Source organism: Dromaius novaehollandiae, chromosome 3 (assembly GCF_036370855.1).
Source record: "Dromaius novaehollandiae isolate bDroNov1 chromosome 3, bDroNov1.hap1, whole genome shotgun sequence".
NCBI lineage: Eukaryota > Metazoa > Chordata > Aves > Casuariiformes > Dromaiidae > Dromaius > Dromaius novaehollandiae.
In genome coordinates, this window is record NC_088100.1 from 41,334,981 (window position 1) to 41,357,045 (window position 22,065).

The window sequence follows — 22,065 nt, forward strand, 5'->3', positions numbered from 1 at the left end:
GGTTTCCTCTGTATACCTCTGAGAAGGCTCCAACAGATTCTATTAATAAAAGTAAGATTACTTAACAGATAATGATAAAACAGCTGTTAAAAAAAACAATTCAAATACAAAATGGTACAGTTATGCCTAGGAGAAGGATAATTTTTTTCTGTACTGTGGAACCCTAAACAGAAGACAGCACACTTAACAGTACTGAAGACACCATTAACTGATCAGTAATTAAGCTTTTGTCTTCTTAGCAGATGTATAAAGCAAATAAAATTGTATTATAGTACAATATTTTTTAAATTGCCATTAATGCACTATCAAGACAAATGCAATATATCTGTAGTTATGGCAACACTAGTTTTGTTGCTCTGACTTCTGTAGTCAAATATAGACACTTTCATATGTTTACAGTTTCGTTTAAGCTACTGTAGGAATGCAGCAGCATGCTATTTAATTTTTGTATCAGCTCGATAAAGTGAATGTTTTGCCAAGCAAGTAAACTAAGTGTTGTTCAGAAGTCTGTGTTGTAATGTTTTGTATCCAGAGAAAATTGAGCAAATCCCCTCACTTACGTCAGGCAGGGCAGCAGAAAATTGAACTTCAGATTCCAGGCTTGTGTTTGGCACAGCCTTGACTAAATCAGTGTATGTTTGTAACTATGAAACATGGAAACCAGGTCTACCAGCTATCCCAGAGGAAGGCTGCAGGGACTGACTGCGATTTGCTAGCTGATGCAGTCACCTGGCATTTTAAGAAGTTATCCCCACATTGCTGAGTTGCACAGCTGACCACATACATGCTCCTGCTCTAGCACAAATGCAAGGGAACCATAAAGGACATGGTTTAAGCTAATCTACTTCACAGATGAATTGTTACCTGTGTAGCCACTGACAGATCGATCAGCTTCCATATCCTAGCCGAGAAGCAGTAATTTAAGACAGGAACTGGGATTTTAGAGCTTTTATGGAAGCAACAGGTAATTTTCTGTAAAATAATGGGAGGCATTTTCTGATACTTCCTTTTTACTCCTCTGTCATCCTCCCTCCTTCAGAACTACTGGAGTTGAAGGAGTTGTTTACAAAATACCCATTTTATCTACCTCTCTCTCAAGTATGCACTTGGAGTAAATTTACTTTGCCCGAGCAGAGCGTACATGGACTCCTAAAGGTTTCTGGCAGGCAGTTTTATCTTGATGACGGCGTAGCCCACGAATCACTGAAAAATCACAGACAGCAAAGCTAAGGAGGACAACTGATTGACAGGGTATTGCCTGTCAAGACCTGTTCTTGGTGCATATGGGTAATATGCAACACAACATATGTACAAGCTGGAGTCAAAGGAGTAGCGCAGACTTAGGTTTCTAAGTAGAAAGAGTCATGATTAGGTGACAGTGTAAAGTTTCTTATACAGGAACAGAAATTAAACCACTTGCTGAAGGGAAAGAGATGGTGACATGTGAGAACAACCAGACCTTGATGGCAACTTTCTTCAGTCCACATTCCTTTCTAAACAGTATTTTATCAGAACACAGAAGGAATCCAGTAACTTGCTGAAAGAAGGAAATAAAATGATCTTTATACATCCCAGAGCTGCATGACAGATGTTTCCACTTTCTGGGGCTCCAAAATCTACCGGCATCACCATCTCCTGGTGTCGTCTGGAGCTCAGACCATACTATGACCTTTACCAAACACATGGGACAAGAATCTGACACTAGTTATATTACTTTACGCATTTCTTTTTATTTTTTTTGCCTTTTAGCTACTGCCAGTGTAGTTCCCTTATCAATTTAAATATGTGCTTCTGACAAAAAAGGATCCTTCTTTTTTTTTCCTCATCCACGGATGCTCACTCGTGCCCGTCTTTCCCTAAGAATGGTGTAAGCGTTCATACCAGTGCCTGGTTTACATGGTGCAGCTCCTGTACAGCTCACCCCATGTGATACAAACATCTGCTCCTCTCTGCAGCAATGCTGGCTTATGCCAGTTTGAAGTGTTCAAGGATCCACACAATGCAGGAGCCTCGGTTACTGAGACAGGACAGGGCCCTTGCAATACAACTGTAAGCCTGTGCTAACACAGTTAAAAATACAATTCTGGAATCTGATTTCTAATACTTTAATTGCTTAAACTCATACTGTGACATTTTGGAGAGGCTGGTAAGGCTGTGGGATGCACTAGTGATTTTTCTTGTAATAGAAACATGCCTTACAGAAGCTGTCATTTGTTATCTTCACTGTCCTTTTATTTGTTGAAAACCAACATTAAAACAATATTCCCTCAAAGGCAGCTAGTTGCTACTGGCTCTTCCAGCACAGGCTTTTATATAATACCATTTGAAATAATAACAAACATGGACTATTTTTTTTAAAAAGACTCAACTAGAAAAAAGGATTTTTTTTCTGAATACAACTTCAGGTGTCTTAATAAATGGTGACAGTGACTTTGTGAATTATTTCAGAGGGAGCAGAGCAGCACAGAAGTCAGCTTCAAGGCATAACTAACGATCCAAAACAGCATCAGTAAGAAGGGCTCCCTGCCCTCTGATACCTCAGCAAAGATGCAGTATTAATGACAAGGACTGCAGGAGCCTGGCTAACGGGGTGCAACAGAACATCGCCACAAAGAAAACATATTTCTGCTGAAAGCTTCCTTCTCTCACTAAGTATCAGCTGAGAGAACCAAACCTAAAACTTGATTTTTTTCCCCCCAGTTAACTTACCTTAGTTCCATGACTTTGAACTTACTGTCTCTCAGAACTGAAGTGCCAGGGCTCTGCTGTTCTGCATGAACACAGAGCAAGACCGTCAGCAGCCTTGGTCAAGGACTACTTTAGTATAAAGGCAAACTATGGCAGATGGCTGGAGCCCACCAGCAGTCAGTGCCCAGGGAAGAAAACCCACATTGGTCAGTGTTCAGCTTCAGGAACCGACTGCAGTGGGAACAGCGTGCCTGGGCAGAAGAGAGCTTGGGCCCAGCCTGAGTGGGGATCCTGCACAGGAGTGCCAAAATCCCTTTGAGCAGTAAACCCAAGACTGATTAGAACAATGAAAATATGAAAATAAATCTGCAACGTGGATTTCTTTACTGTGCCACAGTACTTGTTAGAGCAGTCTACCAGAAAACATTAAAAAAAAATTAATTAAAAAAAAAAAAAGCATAGGAAAGGATTCTACAATAACCTAAAGAGGAAAAAAAAAAGGAAGCATTAAAAAAAAAAGGACATTCCTTTTTTGCAACAAGCAGGTTATTTGCAAAACTTGCTGAAGTATGTAGCTGTAGCTTTGAAGACGCTTTGTTCAATGCCACCAAGAAACATACTTCCTGCTCTTCAAAGTGGTGTTTTTCTTACCCCTTGCAGTCTGGACAGGGGAATGTGGCCCTTTTCCTTCCTTTGCTCTGGTGGTGGTACTTACTAAAGCTGCTCTGAGCCAATTCAGCTCACAAATTCAGCAGAAAACACTGCTGGCAGTGGGAGGCAGCTGGATAAGTGAACTGTGTTAGCATAAAGGGAGAGGGAAGGGTTCCTGCATCTCTTTACAACACAACTTAAATTGCATGCAGCGATTGTATAGTCATGTATTTACTGTTGTCTAGCTATTTCTATTTACGCTGAGAAAATCCCAGACTCCCTTCTGCTTTTTAATTTGTAAATTAAATGAAAAAAAGATGTACGGTGATTTACGAGGCAGTAAGAACACTTCCAAGCTAGCTGAGTTAGAGGTGGAATAATAAGACACTGGGAAAAAAAAGGACCACAACATTAACAGTTAATATTTTCTACTTGTAATTCTACTTTGTATTGACTTTTAAATACTAACTTGAAGGTACTTCCTGTTAACTTGGTAATAACCATTTCTGGGCTGAAATCATTTTCATATGTAAAGACCTCCCTTTTCATGTTTATTCAGCTATTATTAAAGATCATCATCTAACATTTACTTAATATTTTATCATGCTTATTTGTTTTGGACCCATTTATTTATCCCAAATGCTTCTGCTCTTTGTTAATTAAAAAAAAAAAAAACTTTTGGCACAGTACAGAAAGGACTGTTACCGCTATGAATGTTACCACTTAGATGTGCCTCAACAGAAGATGGACAAAATAATCTAGTTGTTTATATTTATTTTCCATTTTCCTGGCAGAACACTGCTATTGTAATTTTTGGTGCTTTCTGCTTTTACCTCAACACATGCTGCATGATGCATTCAGTGCTTTAAACCATTCAGTTCTTTAAGGTCATTTGTGTCCAACTGATTTCCAAATAGGGGGGTAACCCGACCAAGAAGAGGAGGGGGAAAAAAAAAACAAACCCAAACCCCACTGTGGTAGATTCCATCTTCAAACATTATCAGAATGTCATCAAAGACTGCCAGTATACCCATATTCTGGAAAAAAGTACTATGCTTCTTCGCAGTGGATGAAAGGCCAGCTGTCAACAAAATTCAGGTCAGGATTTTGCCAATTTAAGTGTTCTTTGAAGTTCCTGAAGTTGCATGTTGCCTTGAGTAATCATCATCCTAATTGCATCCTGTAAAACAAAATGGAAGCTGCTGAACTGAATGTATGTGCATAGGTTTTACACAAACACGCTGGTTTTAACACATTAAAATATATACAGCTTCTTATCATCAGAGCTGTTGCGATAATTATGTCTTTGTGTGAAGCAATGCCATGGTCATCAAGACGGTTAAAAAATAAGTGAACCAATGAATTCATTTACTCCAATTTCTTAATTATGTGTTTGGTGGTTGGTCATATCTTTGTTTTAAAACTGTTTTAAAATGGATTGGATTCAGACTCCAATTAATGTTTTCTTTATGCCTGTCTACTGCCTTTGCGAGTACCTAGTGGCAACTGCACATGGATGTTGTGACAATGAATGTTTTTACAGAAAAAGTGTATGTTTTTCTCAACGTTGTTTTTATCTAAGAAGTACTGTAATGCTTTGTCTGCATAATTCAGTCAGAGGTTCCTTGAGCACCAGCTAGAGAAAGGTGCAAACAAGAAAGCAGCGGAGGGGAGACATATAAGAAATGTTAAGTTTTCCTCATTTCACACATGCTTCCTATTTGCCATCCAATTTGGTTTTGTTCAGCTTGAATGAACAAATACCAGTTGAAATTAAAGATGAAAAAAAAACTATTAAAAAGCCCGAGCATTAAAAGTTTATATTAATTATCATATTACTCAATACAATTTTTCTGATTCTTAGTGTAAGCAAGCAGGATTTGCTTCTTTTCGAATTTTTAATTCCAGATTTTTGATCTCGTAATCAGAGAAACTTTACCGTCATCAAGAAACAGGAGCGCTAATATTTAGAGATACTGAATTTTTCATATGAATGCTCCTTAAGAAGAATTAGTAACAGCAGGTTTCTTGGAGGGCTGGATGTGGCGGTTACAAAGCGACCCCCGTGACACACCGCAGCAAAGGCCACTGATGGTTCAGCAGGCGCATGCATGGGACTGCTGCATCCCTTCCTTACCTCTTCTGTAGCGTCTTTATTTCTTCTAAATTCATCCCTTGCCCAGTCCTTTAAGTAGCGACGATCTGCTTCGGCAGGCACGTCACGGATCGCCCGCAGAATTTTTCTGTATAACTGAAGAACCTGCTGCCTCCTCAGGAACTGGCAGGGCGAGAGAAAAAGCGCTTATCTGCTGTCCCAGGACACGCTACTGCCAGCTGCAGTGGCAACGTCTTTGCTCTAGTTTGAGAGAAATTTAACTAAACACAGCGCTCCCCGCTGCCCTCGCTGAAGCGTGCAGTATTGCCTCAGTTCCCAGTCCAAAAACCTTAAATTTCATATAAACGAATGGGCCGAACATTAGATTAATACATTAATACATCAGATTAATAGGGACTTGCTTTTAAACACAAAATGCCCAATTAAACTATTACTTTCAGTGTTTCACTAAGAGACATGCATCTATCTGAATACGTAATTAACTCTTACAAGGATCGATTGAAAAGCTTTAGGGAGCAAATTAAAGGATTTAAAAATACCACTTCCCACACCAGCAGAGGCCACGGCAACAAGCCCTGTCCGAAGCAGAGACCAGAAAGGTGGAGTGAGGGAAGAAAATACTGCGGGGGCTCCTCTGAAGGCGAGTTGTGCACGTCTGAAGCACTGCTGTCAGCTCGTGTCCCTCAGCGCGCCGGGGCCAAGCACAACGCCCCAGGCACCACACCGACTGATTAAAGCAACTCAAGTTTTGCGGCACGGCGGAAAATGGCGCCGGGCCCCCGCAGCGGCGCGGGGCTGCCCGGGGTCGGGCTGCGGCTGCAGCTTCTCTCCAGCGCCAGCTTCAGCGCGGCGCCGCGGCCCCGCGCGGGACCCGAGGGGCAGCTGCAGCCCGTGAGGGGGGCGCGGCGCCTCCGCCCGGGCACAGCGAGCCTCCTCCGCCCGGGCGGCAGGACCACGGCGCGCCCGCTCCTACCTGCTTCAAGGTGAGGGCGCTGGGCGGCAGGCGCCTGGCGGCCATGACGCGGCGGCCCCGCCTCCCCGCAGCAGCAGGCGACGCCCAGCCCTCCCCGCGCGGGCGGGGCGGCGGCACCGGCGGCCATTTCCTGGGCCGGGGCGGAGGCCGCGTGCCGCGCAGGGCGCTGGGCGGCTTTTCTCCGCGGGGCTTCAAGCGTTTGCCGCCGAGACGGCTCCCCGTTTGGGGCTGTAAACCATCGCCTCCCTCAGCCCCGGGGAGCTGAGCCCCCCTTTCCACCGGTGCGGAGGGGACGCGGGTCCGGCCGTGGCTGGCGCCGGTAGAGGAGGGTGATGCCGCCCCTGACATGGCCGGGCCCGCTGAGCCCCGAGGTGGCTGCCTCGCGCCCCCCCCGGCCTGTGTTCCTGCTCACTCCCCGCAGCAACCGCTGCACTAAAACTAGAGCAGGAGGTGCCTCACTGGGGTAAAAAGCTCCACAGACTACTGCAATAAGAGGAGGATGGGGGCAGGGATCGGGGTCCCTCTCCTGTTTCCTCTAAAATTGCAAGCGAATTCTGATCAACAAAACTTCACCTTCAGGGCCAACGTATTCAATGCAATGGTGCAACAGGAGCGAGACAACATCCGAGCAATTACAAGATGCTAGTTACGTTCTGCTGCTTTTTAAGCACTTGCGGATGAGCCCAGAGCTGTAGCTGCTGCTTTTTAAGCACTTGTGGATGAGCCCAGAGCTGTAGCTGCTGCTCCCAGTGCTGGGCACTAACATTTTCTGTAGCACAGATGTGCTAGTGAATGTCAAAGAGCTGGTCTGCAGGGAAACCCTCCCCCCCTCAAAACAGTTAACTAAGGCATTTCCTTTATGTCTCATTTACTCAGTGCTTGTTTGCACCAATACAGTGCAAGCCCTTTGTTAATTACAGATAGAGAAAACACTTGGTTTGCAGAAGCATTTTACTGCACAGTAAACATTGCTCATAAGCTTGTGTCTCAGGCTGCAAAGGTATCCTTACATCACTTACACTGTATAATTCATGTTATAAGTGCATCCTTGCAATCTTAAGCTACATACACCCTATTTTATAAATATGTTTTCCCTAAGTCTTGCATTTGCTCTCTGATGATGTAAGAGCCTTTTTCACCTACTTTTGCTATTCAGTAGAAGTCTGAAACAGAAATACACCCTGCAGAATTTCCTAAGAACACCCGATTCCACAGTTAAATTTCCCAAAGCATGCAGATACTTGTATACATGGGTGAGAGCTAAATAATCTGGGAAGCATACAGTATAGTACCAGACATTTAAATTCTGATAAAGAGTTCCCCCCACCCCGTTTTCAGTTCTGCAGTTTGCTTATCATGAATTAACTGCAGCAAACCTCAGGTATTGGTCACAAAAGTATCATGAGAGACACCCTCACTGACCATTTCACCTCTGGGTTTTGTCACAACGGCATCTCACAACAGCTCGGGTTACTTCAGTCATGATTTTTCCATACAGAATCCAAGAGAATAAGCACATCTTTGAGAATACACCCATGTTCCAGCCATTCTCTGACAACCCATGCACCACACTTGGAATGAGACACCTTTGATTTCTCTATGCAAAGAAAATCTTCAAAAGATGGTTTACACAAAGGGTGTTTAAACCGCAGCCTGATATTCCTGCCGATTTTCACTGGCTCAGCAGAACGGAAAGGAGTCAAAGGAGTGGACCAGTAATAAAAACTCCAAGCTGGTGTATCCTCATAAAAGGAGGATAGGTTTTGAAATTACACAAACCAGAATGTATTTGATATAAAAAAATCATGTTTGTGCAGTGTGAGATATTGCACAGCATTTCGATGTGTCAGATTTGTTTTAATTTATTCACACTTTGATTAAGTGAAAGAACAGACATCATAATTACAAACAGTGGTACCTCTTTTTATTAGTACAGATAATATAAGATGCATAGCTTTTGCAATGAAAAATCATGTCCAGCTTTAAGACACCTGGTTAATGAAACGGTCCTGAATGTCTGCCTTGGGCAGAGGGGCAAACTTCACAGTGTCAACTGATAATACAGGGAAGATCACATCATGGCATTTTTCATAAGACTCGCTGTTGACATTATCAGAAAAAAATCGCCATAATTAAGAAGGATGTGTTTAACTGTAGAGCAGTTTCAAGTATTCAAGTACTTATATTTTGCTTGTGTAAAACGATCTGCTTTCCCCATTCCCCTCTCCTTCCCAAAGAGGCATCGGCCACATGGGTGAAGCTAAAGAATGCTTCTGCAAGACAGCTCAAGTTCTAATGCAGAAACACCTTCCCAGAAGCAAGACTGATTTTTGTTAATTGCAACAGACAGTGGTAGGAATAATTTTACCTCTGTGAATGTTACAAATACATTTTTTTAAAAAGTAATAAATTATTACAAGAGAAGTTGAAGAAAGTTTTACATTGTTTATGGGAATAGGCAATTAAAGAAGACAGTCTCACCATTGCATAATTCCTCTGAGAAACAGGAAAGTGGACCTCAACCATTTTGTTCTTGGGCAGTCTGACTGCCAGAAGGCAGCCTCTGTACGTTAATCCTAGCTTAGAAACAGACCTTGTGAACTCACTGACAAAATGCCATTTCATCTATTTCAGCAATTTAGCAGCAATCGGGTGTCTTGTGTCTACAGAGTCTACAAAGCATCTGAGGCAGTCACCAGTTCAAACCACTGTCTGAGCGCATCACTGAGCGTTTCCGGAAGAGCATTCACATCTCTAAGGATCATGTAGAATGGGAATGGGAATTCTTCCATGTAAGATCTGATTTCAGGCAATTCTCCAGGTCCTTTGAATATAGGAACTTTAATGTCCAAGATGGAATCCTGTTACAGAAAAAAAAATTGCTAGGACTACTAAATTACATGCATCCTTTACTGGCCTTTGGAATCATTTATCCTATTTTTTCAAATAATTTAACAAAGGAGGAATTTCAAGTAAGGGTTAATAAAGAGTTTTAAGATTAAAAACATACGGGTTCAATTGCAGGTCAAATCAGATACCAAAAGCTGAACACAAAGCTGTTAAATGCTTTTGCCCTTCTATCTAAAAGTGCTCTAAACAAAGAACTATACACTAGAAGAGACCAAACTTAAGCTTTTGCAATATGAAGTTCTATAAGTAAATTCTGTCTTTCCTTAGTATTTTATGATTTGAGTTTACTGTTGTTATTTTACTTTTATACGTTTGATGCCTTCTGCTGACACTTCCTTCCTGTCATCTGTAAGCTCTTTAGGGCTAAAAGTTTTTAACTTATGTTTGTGCAGTGACTGAATACAATAGGATTATCAAAATATTTTATAGTATTTCAACAAATACTACAACTGACAAAACCCGATTAAACCCCAACTATACTTCTTGCAAAGTAACTTCCTAATTGATCAGTGTAGCACCTCAGAAAATTAACAACCCTTGTGAAAAGTGCATTTCACTGCTCATAATTTTAGCCTGATATCAGTTAGATTTACTCAGAACTTCGTAAGTTTGTCAACTAGAGAACTGTTGATTTTTCAACAATAAATACTCAGTACCGTGCAGCTGAGTTTTCTTATGGAAAATAAATAATGATGATAAAGATGACAGGAAGAAAACATGAATCAATTAGATTCTTCCTTACCAGGCTTTACCACATACTTCAAAGTGAAGCTCAGGTTTGCCCGCTTACTGCACTAGAACAGCTGAAAAGCTCTAGGTAGTTCAGCTTTCTAACCTATGAAATCTGACACATGTTCTTTTCCAGCTACCAAATACACTATCCAACTTCCCTAATTCAGACACTAAATAACTCTAATATAGTCCTTTCTGTCTGATGCTTAATCTCATATTGGCTCCAGCTGTCTGGTCAAATGGAGACTGCTGTCCCAAGAGATCATTTAAAATCAAAACTGAGAAGGAACAAAGCAGCTCTCACACTTTCAATTTGTCAGCCTGCCAGCTACTTCTCTGGTGGCCAATCTATAGTCATTACATTTTAGAAGAAAGGGGTGCTTATTCAGGATATTTGTAGCATGGAAGCTGAATTTTTTTTGAACACAAAAGAGGATAAACATCACAGTAGGAAGAAATTGTAGAAGATCTGACATTGTGGAAAAAATGAAATTGGGCTAAATATCTTTGACCTCTGCAAAAGATGCAAGATAGCTGTCAAGGACTACAAAGACAAGAAAAAGATTTGTATCAGTTCTCATTCACTGCACTTGAACACTTTTCCATTGTTCACTCACTTACCCGGGAATTAGGATTGTCCAACACTACGAAAATGACAAAGATATTGGCATTCTGAGCTGCATGAACTGCTGCTGTCACTCGTTCCTTGCCTTCCAAGAAAAGGCCTCTTCCATCAGATACGATCAGGAGCAGCTGTGCTGTTTCTAAACACAAAGAACATTTTAAATTCCAGAAAGTTAGAGTAATCCATTTAAAAGTTAAATAGAATATTTTGTTGTTACTCCTGTAGGTATAATGGAAAAACCCTTACAGTTTTTGGAAGGAAGTTGAGTCTTTATGAAATAGAATTCTGTGACTTAACATTGTAACTACAGTTTAAATAGGTCAAGAAAGATGGTTGTTTCCACTGTGTGGAACCACTGAGGACAACCTGAGAAAAAGAAGTCCATCACTACCATAAGCAACAATGAAAGGCATGGAAAATATCTAAAGGAACTGAGTCATGGCCTTGTCTTTCTTGCCCAGTAAGTGCCTAGGAGTTAAATCTTGACTAAATGATAAGACTCCAACCGCTAATCACTAGCTTTGCAGAGCAGTGGCTGCTGTGCTGAAACAGACCATATCTAGTTCTCCTAAAGCAGGTACCTGTGGGCCCACCTGTATTAACATTTCACTTTGGACTAGGATTAGGCTTTTGAAGTGTGTTTCCCTGTTGTCTCCTTTTTAAATTGGCTTTGTCTTCCATCACAGAGCAAGCAATCTTGGAGTGCACAAAATGGATTACTTTCAGATGAAACTAAACTGGAAGATAGGCTCCAGAGGCACATTCAAGGCAGTCCAACCATGAAAGGGCATTCAGGTCTTGGGACCAGATGAGCTAGTCTGAAGTAAAACTCCTGAAACACAGTACAGATGCTGAGTCCTCAGTGCCAACTATTTTGCTGTGGCTATGTTGCCCCTTGCCCCAGCTTGTCTAAGTTGCCCACAGTCAGCAGGCATGCCCCTCTAAAGGGCCATCCATTCCAGCTAAGCTAGGTTATCTGTTCTCTTTTTTAACTACAAGGGAGTTAAGTCAGCAGGAAATGCTAGTCCTGCCCTCAATGGCTAGGGATGCAGACTGCTTACTCCTTTTCTGCAGACAGGCCCTGAATGTGGCAGGGCTTGGTCTTTTTACAAAAGAGTGGTGATGTCTCCTACTGCCTGCTCTTTTGCTAGCTCCATGCTGCTGGGGCTTGTTACTGCACGCTGACCTAATTCAACAGGAGAAGACATGTCTCACACTCTGAGTACTCCAACAGCCTGGGCACTCTGCTGCAAAGCAGAAGCAGTGGATTCTGAAACCTGGGTTGCCTACTTGTGGAGTGCTTTAACTACAAGACTGCTACTGAAAATATAGGTACCACCATGACAAGCTTCTAACAAACACAAAGCAGCCTAAAAGAGGCTACCTGGGGCTCAGCCCTGAGATAACTAGCTTTCCAGCTTTCGTGGGAAATTTGAGCAGCTCATGACCTAAATCTGAACTACAGTGAAAGACAGGTAGGAAGCAAACACTCTTCTCAGAACACAGTCCTTCTGGATACCTATGCAAGTCAGACTCTTAAGTGCTTGGGGGAGTTACAGTTGGTAGGAGCCTGAATGATGCTCAGAAGCAGGCAGTGTCCAAGACTTCCAATTCTCAATTCCAACTAGGTCAACATGACCCAGGATTCTTTCCTAAGAGAGACAAGTAAGGCATGCTCTTCTCAAAAAGCACTGAACGTTCTGTGAACTACTGATAAATATGAAGTAGATGTCTTCTGGGTTTTGAGCTAAATTTCAAACAAATGTTCCTTTTGAGAAAGCAATACCCAAAGCCTAAGGCAAGTGACATCTCAGTGGAAGGAGTCTTTTCGATAAGATGTTGCTTTGGGACCACAGCAATAATTCAGTTGCCAGGGCAACAAGAATATTAACATAAAAAAGCTTACCTGGATTAATATTTTGAGACAATTGCTGTGCTGCAGCAAACATGTTTGCTGAAGATTCTAGAAACTGCAGAGGAAGCAAATAAGGCGGTCAGATAATTTTATTATAAAATAATAAACATAATAACTGTAGTATCTATACAGAACACACTTCTGTATTTTAAATGCCAAGACAGTTTAGTCTGACCTTTTACACAGGTACAGATCATGGCACTTTCCGGCATTAACTCCTGCTTCAATTTTAATAACTATTTTTGAACTACAGAATCTTCAAAAAAGCCTTCAATCTGGATTTCAAGTTTTCCAATGCTTATGAAGCCATCAAAACCTCAGTAAACTGTTCAAATAACTAACCTTATTGTTAAAAATATACACTCTATTTCCAGGCTGAGTTTTTGGCTTCCACTTGCAACCAAGGTATCTGGTTACATTTTTATTACAATTAAGGAGATGTAAATCGTCAATTGCTCCCTATTTTGGCATTCATAAGATCACAATCAAGCTGCTCAGGTCTCCCACTTTTACATTTAATACTGACAGAACGTTATTTGCCTTCCAGTCCTCTGCAAAGTCCCAGCTGTTCCAGAACTTAATGAAAACAAACATTAACAGTGGAGAGCACTTGTCAGTTTGCCCCCTGAGATAAATACCCCAGTGTGCCAATTCTAAATGTCTAACTTTAGCAGCAGGTGCTAATATTAAATCTTTACAGTGGGAAAAAATAAATACAGTTTTCTAACAGAGAAAATTAACATTTGTTCAACTTTCTGCTTTTTCTATGTTATTTGACAAGGATAAGTAACGCCATGTATATTGCATAGAGGTTGCTGCTGACTGGGACTGTATTCTAAGGCTGCAGTCCTTATCAATTGCTGAAGTTACTTATCCAAGTCTGGAAAGGTAAGTGTGCAAAAAAACTTCCTAAAAGAAGAAAATTTTACAGATGTCCAGAAAATATTACTACAGAAAGTTATTTTCTTCAGGAACCAGTCAAGTGATGCCTGGCAAATGTGAAAGTTCTTCCCTCTTCTCCTATGCTTGAATCCATGGCATGAATACCTCCTGAACTCCCACAAATTTTGATGGCATTTGGCACTGCGGCACAGACAGGAGTAAGACTGATAGCTTGTACCTAAAATACAGTTTAAGACCCAATACAAACAGAGAAAGTTGAATCTTTTAAAGTGACATAGATCAGAATTAAAAGTGAGCAAAACCCCTTAGTTTTACAAAGATACTGACCACTCTGTCTCATTACTATCTAATCAGCAGTCAAACACTCAAATATAAACAGCCAGTTCAAGTTACCAAGTGAACATGAAGCCAGGAAGCTGTCAATGTCTTGTCTGCAAAAGATTTGCAAACCTGTTGTCCAAGAGGCATCCTTGCATACCTGAGCTATCTTTGTTTTCTTTTGCTGAAATTTGCAAAGGCGCAATATCCGTGTCCCTGACTGGTCGCTGAACTGTTCATGGAATGGGTGCAGTAGCTGAACAGTCTCTCCAAAGCTTAAAAAAAATTAAAAGTAGTATGAAACTGGTACTAATAATCTGTTCTGAAATCTTGAAAAAAGAGTTCACATTTAAAATAAACTCACCTACACACAGCAATTTGTCCCACTTCTAGAAGAGTCAATGCATTTCCAATAACTGCTAGGGATTCATATGCAAGCTATTAAAGAAAAAAAATAAATGAAGATAAAATAAGATTTTCCAGGTTTTACTCAGTTCAATATTCAGTATGTAAAATGTTACTGAATTTATTTTTCACCTTCTTGTAAAACAAGTGAAGAGACTGCCTGTCTGGTTTGCTAGTATAGTTATGTGAGATAGCCATTGCAATAAAAATATGCTACTTCTACTTGAGGACTTCAGCTTATCGATTTAGGTAGCCATACCACTTTAGGCAGGCTACTGAATTAAAACGCTGAAATAACTATTTAGAAGGAAACACATTTTTAGTAGAAAGCCTGCAAGAGAGATATGATGAACTAGTATTTAATACTCCCATGAACTGTAGAACTAAACAAATTTCAGCCTTTTGTAGAGTTCAAGCCCATGAACCAGAAAAATAATTGCTCTAGAATCACCAGTATCAGGCTTTCTAACTACCACCACTTCTGTGTGAAATAGGTCAACAGCTGATATAACATTCATCAACAAGGGGTAGGTTTTTTTCCTACTTTCCTATTTTGTTTTTTTACCTGTTTAGAGTGATTGTCTATCATACTAGAGGAATCATCAATAGCCAAGCAAATCTGGTACTGACGTTTGCTAGGCTTGGTCCTTCGCAACCAGATCTTATCTTTTCGGAACTGACTGGCGATATATGGAATCACTTTGCGCATGTTCAGTCTTTTCCCTGTTCTGTAGTCTCCTCTGAAAGTTAAGAGGGAAAGAGATGAAGTTAAGGGGATTATTGATAAATACTTCATTCTGAAAATCCTGACCTATGCAGCATACGCAGCAAAATAAACAATTTTTTGTAAAATACTGGACACAGCATTTGTAATATTTATATTTAGGTATAGGTGTGATTTTTTTTTGATCTATTTCTATTCAAAGATAGATGTTTACTGCTTCTAAGAGAAGCTCTTAATTCTATGTGCCTAAAATGGAAGGAAGACCTTAAGTTTAGATGCCTCCATTTAGAGTCTAGAACTTTTCAAAATCACTGTTGTTAAAAAGAACATAAAATATTTTGACATTTAACATCATCTTTGACTCAAAAGCATTTCACAAGTTTAAGGCTGTTTGGTCAGCAGTTACACAAAAGTGAAAGATAAAAGGGAGCCAATATCCTCAGAATGGGTAAAGCATACCACTCTTTACTACTACATCATATTTGCATTTCATAAAATAATGTAGTATTTTGATACAGGAATAAAATGAATGCATTTGGAAAAAGGAACAATTGTTATAAAGCAAAAGTAACATGGAGCTGCCACTGTAGAGATGTTAAGCTCCAAAAACAGGAGTTTAACAGAACCAAAAGCCTCAGAAAGACCCAACTTACTTCAGCTTGGCTGCCTGAGTGGGTTCCAGTATAAGTCGTAGCTGTTCACAAAGCTGCTGTGATAGAGGAGTTGTCAGTGCCAAATACCTCTGCCACAACTGTGCTGCTTCCTTTTCCTAAGTCATCACATATCAATAAAAGAAACAAATGTGAATTATGCAAAAACAAAACATTGGAAGCACTGCCTGAAAGAAGAAAATAAACTTCAGTGTACAAAGGGGGAAGTATTAAGTAATTATCAGGAGAAACTATGAGAGAGTTTTGTGAGCACTCTATAAATAGTGTCATCTATAAAAAGATGACAACATGCATTTAAAGCATTCCTTTTGCTGCCACAGAGCTGCAACATGCAATGATCATTTCTCTAGGAGTAGATAAAGCAACTTTAGCATTGCTGCCAATACAGAAAAATCTGGTAATGGCCACCATCTCATAGTTAGTGTTACAGCAAGACAGCCATAAACTCTGCAAAGTTCTCCATCAGGCATCAAAAACTACATTACTTATGTTAATTATATTTCAGCAAAATGGGTCTCTACCCTGGCCATTTCATTCAAGTATGATTCCCAAATATGTTTTGTAAGTCATGGCTAGGACAGTCAGAGCCAATATCTAACATCAGATTCTGGTTCTGGTGTTAGTTACCTCAAACTCCATCACTGCAACTGAAGGAGGCACCTTCTGTCAATTGTGATTTTGTGAAAGTGGTATCTGACACTGTTAACTGTAGGTGACACTTACCCGAATTGGAAGGAACATGGCAGGACTAAGAAAAATATTTCTAACTATGCAAGTTTGAGAGATCATTATCAAGATGAGTACAGAGTAACCTTCTGCAGATTGCACAGAGCATGTTGAAAGCGAGATCTAAAGTACTGCCCTGCTTTAAGAATGGCATCATTTTTTTTCCAGAAGAAGTTAAACATAACAAAAGATAGCAATTCAAATCATACAATTTTGAATATTTAAGATTCCAGTCTGCTCAGCTTCCTCAATGCTTCAGCAGGAAAACGAGATGAAGTAATGCACACCAAAGATTATTAAGACAGTTTTATATTAAAATGAGGTCACTAACCTCATCTGGATTTCCAGACTGCTGTGTCTGCCAAGCTTCCAACTGCCTTTCAAGTTCCTTTCTCAGCTCTTCAGGATCTCTAACGATGTGCTGAAAGTGTATTTATGAGACAGTAAAATAAGTTCACACATCTCTCCACTCCCAAACTTTAGCAGACTATAAAAAAAGGTTAAAAGACAGTGTTCTCTTTCTTTCAGACACAAAAACACCTGAAAAACCTAAAGGAAGATTTCATGCTAAATCTCCATTTTTGAATAATGTCCATGTACAGGAAGGGCAAATACCTCCCCCCAAATAACTACATCTGTGACACCATATGCACAGAAACAAAGCTAAGAATTTCTATGATGCAGACACTGAAAATATCAAATACAGAACTTCAGGACAATTCATTCATATTATCTTGACATAAACATCAGATTTTATTGACAATCAAACTACTTACTACTACCTATCCATCTAGTATCTTCCAAAATAAAATGTGCTTCAATTAATTATACACATATATATTTTTCAAAGCCTCACCTAAACACTTAAAGAATCAAATGCCATCTTCCTCTTTACCTGCCAGCAAATACTGTTTGGTAAGACCTTCTATAAAAGGATACCCAAGGTATATTACAATTCTTCAGCTTTTATTATACTTTCAGTGACAACTTATGTTCCTGACTTGCAAGACCATAGTTTAGCGAAACAGTACCGTGTGGTCTGCATAACTTGCAGGTTTACTGCGTTAAACAAAATAATCCTATGAACATAAACTAAACAGTACCAATAAATTCCCATTCCTTAAGAAGCAGCAGCAGAACTCCGAACACCTACTGCAGGTTTAAGAAACGGAGCAAGAACGTATGTAGAGAGGGCTGCTTCTTTCTCGCTGAAAGATGAGAACTCACACTTTTCTCCTTAGCAATGTTTCCCCTTTCCTCTAACTGCTGCTTCAAGGGCTCCCTCTCCCGTTTAATTTAATGCTAACTACTGGAATGGGTGAGCACCTCCCCTGTTTTTTCACATCGGTTGTAAAAAAAAAGCACTCAGCTATTCTCACTATAGTAATAGAGCACCCTCTCATTTAACAGACCTTTTTGCATTAAGAGGGAAACAGCAGATATTTGGCACATACTCTTTTCTGTGGCGTGCACAAAGAGTAAAATCTTCCCCTCAAAATAAGTACTCAGGATGCAATAATATAGCATGAAATCTGCATATTTCTAAAACACAGACACTGGAAATATTTATTCTTATTTCATCATCTGGTTATCTACCATCAACTGCTTATATGCCATAAATGCTTATGACAAAATGTGCTTTTTCATAGCTCTCTAACAGTTCATATTGGGCAACTATGAGTGTTACCTGAAGTGCCAAGATTTTCTAAGCTATGACAACTATTTCTGTTTGACAAGTGTATTGTCGTGTATTAACTGAGGTGAATTCTCTGTCCACAGTGGTATTTTAAGGTCACTGCTGCATAGCTGTTGCACCATTCTTAATCCTTTTTATCTTCAGGCCATACTCTTGCCCATTGCTTTCCCCTCTACCTGGACATTTGACCAGCAGATTCATCTGAGCAAAACCGCTCTTGACAGTTAGCAAATCAAAAGGTATTTTTAAGGTGCAAAGATGGGGACCTTCCCACATAGAATCAATGGTGAGGTATTTCCATTTTAAAAGGTATCATTCAGCAGTATACACCTTTGTTTTTGTGTTACTTTTCATACTGCTATTAAAGAACAGCAAGCTACTGAATTGTCTAATGAAAGTACTTCTAAACATTACAGTTCCGTTTCATGAACTCAGGTCAATTAAAACGGAGTGTTCCTGTTACTGTAATTGTGAGAAGATGCTCCCCATACCTGGGGAGTGTCCACCAGAAACTGATGGGCTGTATGGATGGTAGAGTCCTTGCTTCTCTCTGGCTTCTCTTCTGTCACTTTTGGTGGGTTTTCAGTAGTAGAGTCATTGACATCCTCAGATTCAAAAGTCTGGATTTCCAACTCTTTTTCACCTGATCCTAGAATCACAAAATTCTTTCTTAACTTTGTGGGTCATATAAATACATACATATGTATACACACACATACAATATGAGAACCAGTATTATATCACAACTCTTACACCAACTCGTACGTTTTGTAATGCAACCCAGAAATTATTTAGGAAGAGTGCATACATTCTAAAATAATCAATTGTAGGAACACATTCTAAAACAACTTTAAGAACAGGTGAATATAAGAACCTGCAACTCATTAGAACAGATATGCATTTCCTTAGGCAAACTGTTTTTCTCTTTTGCAGCCTTACTGCATAATGAACAAAGGTGTTAGTGAACAAATCTAACAGGTGAAAATTCCATCTGTGAAATACATTTTTCAAGCCACTTAGCCTCTCTGATAAAGTAACATAAGGTATATGACAATTTGAGAACATTCAGAAAATCATCATTTAAAAAATAATGGCAATCTTTTCTTATCTCTTGAATGAGAAGAAGCCACTTCTGTTATGGAATGGCTTCCTGTAAATCAGAATTTAATTTAGAAACAAATGAGTGGACCAGAAACTTTATTTTAGCAGTTTCTACTATCGCATTCAACTCATTTTTTAAGAATTAGTCTAAGGGAAAAAAAAGAAAAAGTATGATATTGTAGGATATATTTCAAAGACACAGGCTTTTCAGCACATGCTGTTAGAAAATCTTGTAGAAAAACAAATACCGTGAGATTGACTACATGCATGCCTGTACCATAAAGCAAATGTGTTTAGCAAGAGATTTAAGTGAAGAGATCAAACCTGAAGGGAATGGGACAGGAGAAGGTGAATTTAGGCTAGAAAAGCTGCTTCCTGTCTCCTCTCTCCAGGCACGTTTTAAGTTGTTTGATAAGAAAAATCATTCAAAATTCCAGCCTAGAGTTTCATTAGCTGTTGCAATTGTCAAAAGATTATGTATACCTAGCTTATTTTGTTTGTTAGGGCTGCGTGGCTGACAAGTCAGATCTGTCGTCTTCTCATCTACCAACCATTCACACTGTTACACATTTTCTCTGAGGCAGCTCAGTTTTGTTTACTTCCATCCCCACTTAGGCAAGAAAGTGGCAAGACAGTGACGCTTTGGTGCTGCTGCTGCACCTAATGTCATTCAGATGAGCTCCTGAAAATCCTGATGCTTTGCCAAAAGTTTTATATAAAAGTTCAGTTATGTGCTGCTGCTGCTGGTGAGACTGGAATGCATTGTTATATGCCAATTATTGGCATTGTGCTTACCAGTGGAAAAGTGTTTACATTTTACCTCTTCAAAGAAACGAATAGATAAGAGACCATTAACTTGAAAAAAAGCAGCAAGTCACACTACTGCTTTCTAAATTTCTAAATCAATATAGCAAAAACAATGAAGAGCAGATACTTTAGTCTTAGAAAATGTATATACACACATTATATGTGAATATAAACACCTACGTACACATTTAGACACACATTTGAGTGTGCACTTAAGAGTTTTAAAATAAGTGTACCAGGATTTTTAGTTGCTGTAGACTTCCTTGTTTCTGGCCTCAACTCTTCTGCATCTACTGCTTTGAGGTCCTCATCGTTCTGCATTTCTGTTTCCATAGGTACATCTTCAGGATCTCCCTCTTCCTTTTCTTCTTCAAGAGGCATAATAGGTTTTTCCTGATCCTTGCTAGCTACATCTGTATAAAGGGAAGGAGATTTATTAAAGGGAAAAACAAAGGAAAAGTACTAATGTTACACATAACATTGCATTCTGAGGCCACTGCATATCAGTTTTAGTGAACTTCAGAAGAGATCATCTGAGCTACTGTGTCAGTCAGTTTTTATCTTTTGCTGTGCTGTGTCATGTTGTGTCAGTGAGCTATTGCTCTGAAAACCTTATGAGTAAAATAGACAAATTACTTTAATGCACTCAATCTAGAAATGAATTTATTTAATTGAATTTAAATTAGAGGAATGGTTTTAAAGAGCCATCAATTTGTTTGATGCAGAATAAAGAACCTTTCATATTAACCTAAATATTTTGCGTGTGTGGTAGCAATTTTGTCTTCAAAGTAAATGAAGTGAGATTAGGAGGGAAAAGATTTTAAATAGGTTTAATAGACTAAAATCCCATCTTTATGAGCAAATTCAGTATTTTTGAAAATCAAATCTTACCATTAGTTTGAACCTAATTATTGAAGAATAGTATTTACCGTACTGAAATGGTGCTGCATCTTAAACCAAAGCAAGAATGTTAAACAATTAAAAAAATGGTACTGGGAAAAACTATGAATAAACAGAAGCTTTGGAACTTGATTCTGCAATGACAACTCCTTACACCTGGAAACACCACCATACCATAGGTCTGTGCATCATAGCATTCAGAGCCTTCTTTAATGTGTTCAAATGCATCAGCCTCCTCCACATTTTGTTTAGGTTGAGTTGTATTCTGCTTGGCTTCGCTACTGGATTCTATGGTTCTCAGTCGCTTATGGACACGTTCGTTGTGATCTCCCATTGAGCGCTCATTGTCTGCCTGACCAGGTTTCCTCTTGAAACTCTGAAAATGAACAAATCAACACTGTGAACTTCTCAAGTGAGCTGCAACCTAACACTGATAGGAACAAGAGTTCTAACAGTGTATACCTAAATCCTACCCATTTGCTGTTTAATATTAAGTCATTCAAATTTTGTACTAAGCTTAAGAAATTGAAAGAGAGAGCCAAACCTGGGTATTTTTTCTGCTTTGCTTCTGAGAAGCCATCCGGGCCATGCGTGTGGATTCATGGCCTTCTGACTGATTTGCACTTGCAGCTCCACTTCCATATTCCTGAGAGACCAAAAAAAATTGTAACTGTAATTGAAAGAGGGATTTTGCAACCGTGTACACAAATTTCAGAAATTAAACTGAAATGCTGTGCTGACTTCCAATCTGAATGAGAAATGGCTCACAACTGCAAGCATTATTCCTGTAGAAGGCAGACAAGAAATTCTGCAGCTTAAGAATTAGCCTAAACTCACCATACTGTTCACTACTAAGAAGGTACCTACATGATCTTCAATTTTTTAGTGAATTTAAGATTCAATTTTTAAAACATCAAGCAGTTCTTAAAATACGGCAGCAGTTTCTTGGTTGTAATTTGAAAGCATACTCCCAAGGTCTAGCATTTCTAACTAAAACACTTCATGTAGTTTACCTCTTTAGACTGGTCTCTCTCTGAAGCTTCTCCAGCCAACTCAACAGCACTGTCACTCTGCAAGTTTTCTTGCCCAGTCTGCCCTTGTGTTTCATGCTCCATTCTTTCCTCAGGCTCAGGGACCTGCTCATCCTTCTCTGAATTATCTTTATCCTCTTCTTCCTGAAATATCATGAGTTTATGTTAACATT

The 22,065-nt window shown here is 39.6% G+C and overlaps 2 protein-coding genes across 2 annotated transcripts in view; both read right to left on the reverse strand.

Annotated features, from left to right (window-relative positions):
* Positions 1-4,096: 4,096 nt before the first annotated feature.
* LYRM2 (LYR motif containing 2) lies at positions 4,097-6,578 on the reverse strand. The gene is made up of 3 exons (XM_026093397.2): positions 6,429-6,578; positions 5,477-5,617; positions 4,097-4,519 (listed from the first exon to the last, which is right to left on the reverse strand). Exons 1-3 carry the CDS (start codon positions 6,471-6,473, stop codon positions 4,439-4,441), a joined length of 267 nt encoding a protein of 88 aa, XP_025949182.1. The 5' UTR covers positions 6,474-6,578; the 3' UTR covers positions 4,097-4,438.
* Positions 6,579-8,330: 1,752 nt separating this feature from the next.
* MDN1 (midasin AAA ATPase 1) overlaps positions 8,331-22,065 on the reverse strand; it is a 109,066-nt gene continuing 95,331 nt past the window's right edge. The window contains exons 90-102 of the mRNA XM_026093375.2: positions 21,875-22,036; positions 21,406-21,507; positions 21,036-21,237; positions 20,198-20,374; positions 18,545-18,702; positions 16,689-16,778; positions 15,614-15,729; positions 14,802-14,976; positions 14,196-14,269; positions 13,992-14,106; positions 12,602-12,665; positions 10,692-10,834; positions 8,331-9,289 (exon numbers count right to left, since the gene is read on the reverse strand). Of these exons, the coding sequence (XP_025949160.1) occupies positions 9,101-9,289; positions 10,692-10,834; positions 12,602-12,665; positions 13,992-14,106; positions 14,196-14,269; positions 14,802-14,976; positions 15,614-15,729; positions 16,689-16,778; positions 18,545-18,702; positions 20,198-20,374; positions 21,036-21,237; positions 21,406-21,507; positions 21,875-22,036 (1,767 nt within the window). The 3' untranslated portion in view covers positions 8,331-9,100. The remainder of the gene's footprint in view (positions 9,290-10,691; positions 10,835-12,601; positions 12,666-13,991; positions 14,107-14,195; positions 14,270-14,801; positions 14,977-15,613; positions 15,730-16,688; positions 16,779-18,544; positions 18,703-20,197; positions 20,375-21,035; positions 21,238-21,405; positions 21,508-21,874; positions 22,037-22,065) is intronic.

Coding starts and splice junctions, on each gene's coding strand:
- LYRM2 (XM_026093397.2), bottom strand. CDS start 6,473: ATGGCCGCCAGGCGCCTGCCGCCCAGCGCCCTCACCTTGAAGCAG. Junction 5,618..6,428: donor GCGCCCTCACCTTGAAGCAG/GTAGGAGCGGGC, acceptor TCGCCCTGCCAG/TTCCTGAGGAGGCAGCAGGT. Junction 4,520..5,476: donor ATAAAGACGCTACAGAAGAG/GTAAGGAAGGGA, acceptor TTTGTTTTACAG/GATGCAATTAGGATGATGAT.